Source organism: Cynara cardunculus, unplaced genomic scaffold, assembly GCF_001531365.2.
Source record: "Cynara cardunculus var. scolymus isolate 2C unplaced genomic scaffold, CcrdV1 Un_Scaffold_9165, whole genome shotgun sequence".
In the NCBI taxonomy this organism is placed as follows: domain Eukaryota; kingdom Viridiplantae; phylum Streptophyta; class Magnoliopsida; order Asterales; family Asteraceae; genus Cynara; species Cynara cardunculus.
The window spans coordinates 1-4,824 of record NW_020204745.1 but is presented as its reverse complement, the minus strand read 5'-3'; the positions used below and the strand labels follow the sequence as shown (position 1 = coordinate 4,824).

Sequence of the window (4,824 nt, the reverse complement as noted above, 5' to 3'; positions counted from 1 at the left end):
TGTAGATCAGAAACAATAACAAACTTCAGAGTTGATCTTCAGTTAACTGTTGTAAAAATGGATCTTCACATTCAACATCTCTCAGTCATTTTAGCATCGGAATAGTTTTCTGTAATCATCTCCAGTCGCACTCCTTTTGAGTCTTTTGCCATTATTGAAGTTACTCCCCCCAGATCTTTACATCAAATTTGTAACATACACTTTCGCAAATACGTTCTAATTATCCCCTTTATACGTGTTTATGTGATAAAAACGTAAAATTTGGAACCAAACCTAAATGCAATAAACTATATATGAAATAGTTGGAATCATTGTACGAGACCCGGGGCAAAACAATTGGAAAGAAACGGGTCAAAAGCATCAATATCTACGTTACGAATACATAAAAACTGACTTTTATTGGAAGATATTTTTTGAAATATTTCTATTGTAAGTTGTAGATTATCTCTTTACGAACGCGTGAGCAAAAATCACGTCAAAAACGGAAGTCCGAGCGAAAAGTTATGCGATTTTTAGTGATTAGTGGTCAAACCGAGTTTTCAGCCGAGTCAACTCAGCCCCAACTCGTAAAAGTCGGATATACATGTTATTTACCTTCTTTTTCACCCAAAACAGACTCTCATCTCCAAAACATACTACCAGGGGCGATTTTGGCTTCATAGGGGTGAATCAAGGTTGTTTCAAGGGGTTTTTGCTTGATTTTTATGCCAAATTCGTCCTCCAATTAAGGTATAACTATTTCATTGGTTAATCTCTTGATTCGAAGCTAGTTAGAGATGAAATCAATGAAACCTAATCTGAGTTATATTTGTAATATGTTGTATTTAGATTAGTTATAGCCTAACTAAGTTGTTATGATGCTTGATTGATGATTTGGAGCTTTCGAAAATGAAGAACATAGGTTGAACTTTGATTTTCTTCATTAATGGCTATTTTGGTGAAATTCTTGAGTATTGATCTGGTAATCAATAATATAAATATGGTTAGATGGTATTTTGATTGTTGGAATAAAGATAGAATCCAAAATATGGATTTTAGCCTATTTAGTTGGTGAATTTGACAGCACTGAATCTATCCGAGATGTTGTTTTGAATGTGCGATAACTTCTTAACCGTAGCTCGGATTGCTACGATTCTGGACATTTTAAAAAGATTATATGTAGATCTAAACCTATCCTTTAGACACTTTTAAGAAATAAGGCTTCTAGGTTAGTTATTATTGTGTCTAGAAACTGATAAAAAGTTGATTTTGAGCTGTGACTTATAGTGCCTAAAATGAGTTTAAATTAAGTTTGGTTAAGTTTTTGTTGTCGGATCTTATGAAACTTTGGGTACATATTACAGGTGTTAAATAAGTTCACTTGGTCCTTCTAGAGTGACCGTTGGACGATGTTTAGACATATATGGACGTATAACCTAAGTTGGCTCGATTTTTGAGTATCGAAAAGCATTGTGAGTTTATGGGGCTACTTAACTTGCTATTTGCTAGACATGTGTTATCTATTTGTTACTTGCTTCCACACTCATCCATGTTATGTCTCGTAAATATTATATCCCGTTTGCTTTCCAATGGTTTACAAATGTAACTTCAATCTGGTATCATTTATGTAATCTGGGTCTTTCAATTTGGTATCAGAGCGGTGGTTTAAGTGAACTGGATACCAGCGACGGTATCCGAACTTAAACCTTGTGTCGGTATCATGTAGTAAGTATGTTTTGATTTAAACGAGATATGAACCTAGGAGAAACCTAGGTGGGAATTGGGAATTTGTTATAGGATTCTATTTAATGTTATGTGTATGTCGTAACTTTCAGAAAGATGGCCGACGGTGATGAAACTAGTCACACCCCATCTAACGATCATGTAAGAGAAAATGCTCCACACCTGGAGATATTATGATGATGAGGAACCGATGTCTCCTCGAAGCAAACGTTTGATGCAATGTATGACTTTATTAATTCAGCAAACATTAGCCCAACAACGACATGACGATAGAAAGTCTGAAGATGATAAAAGTAAAGGTAAGGAGAAAGAAACGACTGACACCTCAAAACCCAATACTGACCGAGTCTCTTTTAAAACCTTTCGTGGTAGCTGTGCTACTGAGTTCTTTGGGAAGGTTGATCCGTTGGAGGCACTTGAATGGATATTGAATACTGAGAAGGTCTTTCGTATCACCCGAGTGCTATGTGATGATAAAGTGAATTATGCCACGACCATGTTCAAAAGTAGGGCCTTGATATGGTGGAATGCTACTTTTGCAGCTTTAGGTGAAACTGAAAAAGAAGGTATGCCTTGGGAGTCTTTCAAAACTCGTTTTAACAAGCAATATTGTCCAGTTGATCTACAAAAACGATTGGAGAAGGAGTTTCTTGATCATATTCAAGGAAAGATGTCAGTGGTGGACTACGAGACCGAGTTCAATCATAAAGCACAGTTTGCCACATGTTTCTTGACTACAGAACAGGAACGTGTAGACCACTTTATAGACGGATTGCGATCAGAGATTCGAGACGTCGTCGCCAATCGTGACATTTCAGAGTTTGAGAAAGCGGTGGAATCTGCACGACGGCGCGAACACGATTTGACCAGCTCGGATCGTAATCTAGCTCCGCCAGCCAAACGACCTCGAATTGAAGGTGCCATATCTGCACCAACACATCAGTTTTCTAGGAATTTCAATCCGAGATATGCTCAATCCCAAGCTAGATCGCGACCTCAATCTTGGTCCCAAGCTTATAGCCTTCAGTCAAATGCTCCTCCACCCTGTTCTATTTGCGGTAAGGCTCATCGGAGCCGATGCAACACTGTTCGCCCTGAAGTTAGATGTCATGGTTGTGGTGAAGTTGGACACTTGAGACCGAACTGCCCAAGGAGGGATATGACATGCTACTCATGTGGTGCTATAGGCCATCTTCAAAGAGAATGCCCTCGATCTAAACCTGAGGAAAGTAAGGCTTCTGTTCGCCGACCTTCTACTAGTGGTGCTGCTCGTCAAAAAAAGGAGGTACCGCGCGTCCAGGCCAGAGCTTTTCAAATCATTGCTGAGGAAGCTCGAGATAAGCCGGATGTGGTTACGGGTATATTTCTCGTTAATTTTCATCCCGATCATATCTTATTTGATTTTGGTGCTACTAATTCATTTGTTTCTCATACGTTTGCTCGATGTTTAAACTTTGTGCCATATGTGCTTGCTAAACCTTTTTACGTTGACACTACTGATGGCACATCTATGCTAGCTGATAAAGTTTACAAAGATTGTGTGTTGCAATTAGATGAGCATGAGTTTTTCGTAGATCTTGTACCGATGGATATCCATAGCTTTGATATAATTATTGGTATGGATTGGTTGGCTAAGAATCRGGCTGATATTTTGTGTTTTCAACGCATAATCCGTATACCGAACAACGTCGACTATTTATATGTTTACGATGAAAAGCGTAAAGGGGACGTAAAGTTGATTTCTACACTTAAAGCTCGAAGACACCTATCTAAAGGTTGTTCTTCCTATTTAGCCTATATTTTTTATGCGTCGAAAAAGGTAAAGAAAACAGTTAGTGACGTACCGATTGTGTGTGAATTTCCGAATGTATTTCCCAAGGACTTACCCGGTTTACCTCCTGATAGACAAGTTGAATTTCGAATTGACTTAATTCCTGTTGCAACGCCGATTGCTAGGACGCCATATCATCTGGCTCCGGCTGAAATGAAAGAAATGTAGAATCAACTGCAAGAACTTCTCGATAAAGGTTTTATCCGACCAAACACTTCTCCTTGGGGTGCTCCAGTACTATTTGTCAAGAAGAAAGACAGTTCAATGCGTATGTGCATCGATTACCGTGAGTTAAACAAAGTAACGATCAAGAACAAATATCCACTTCCATGTATCGATGATTTGTTCGACCAATTGCAAGGTGCGAGTTACTTCTCTAAAATTGATTTACGGTCGGGTTATCATCAACTGAGAGTGCGTGAAGAAGATGAATCGAAAACGGCTTTCCGTACACGTTATGGCCACTATGAATTTTTAGTTATTCCATTCGGTTTAACTAATGTACCTGCAGCGTTCATGGATATGATGAATCGTGTGTGCCGGCCAATGTTGGACAAATCTGTGATCGTGTTTATAGACGATATTCTTGTATATTCCAAATCTGAGGTGGATCACGTGAAGCATTTGTGTGAGATTCTTGAAACACTTCGACAAGAGCGTCTATCTGCTAAATTTTCGAAATGTGAATTTTGGCTACGTCAGGTGCAATTCCTAGGTCACACGATTTCTTATGACAGTGTGTCGGTTGACCCGTCCAAAGTTGAAGCTGTAAAGAATTGGGAGCAACCTAAGAATGCATCTGAGATTCGTAGTTTTCTTGGACTCGCGGGTTATTATAGACGATTCATACGGGATTTCTCTAAAATTGCCATGCCTTTAACTTCATTGACCCGGAAAGATGTCAAGTTCGAATGGGGTGAAGCTCAAGAGAATGCTTTTCAGGTGTTAAAGCTTTGTTTGTCAGATGCTCCTGTTCTACCTTTACCAGAAGGTAGTGACGACTTGGTAGTTTACAACGATGCTTCTAAACTGCGTCTCGATTGTGTTCTTATGTAGCGAGGCAACGTAATTGCATATGCGTCGAGACAGTTGAAAGATTATGAAAAGAACTATCCAACTCATGATCTTGAGTTGGCAGCGGTCGTTTTTTGCACTAAAATTATGGCGCCATTACTTATATGGTACCAAATGTCAACTATTCACAGATCATAAGAGTTTGAAGTATATCTTCACTCAACAAACTTTGAACATGAGGCAACAACGAGCCATGG

The 4,824-nt window shown here is 38.9% G+C and overlaps 1 protein-coding gene across 1 annotated transcript; it reads left to right on the top strand.

The window, feature by feature from the left end:
• The first annotated feature begins 1,912 nt into the window (after positions 1–1,912).
• LOC112505231 lies at positions 1,913–3,721 on the top strand. The gene has a single exon (XM_025109168.1). It carries the CDS (start codon positions 1,913–1,915, stop codon positions 3,719–3,721), a length of 1,809 nt encoding a protein of 602 aa, XP_024964936.1.
• Positions 3,722–4,824: the final 1,103 nt, after the last annotated feature.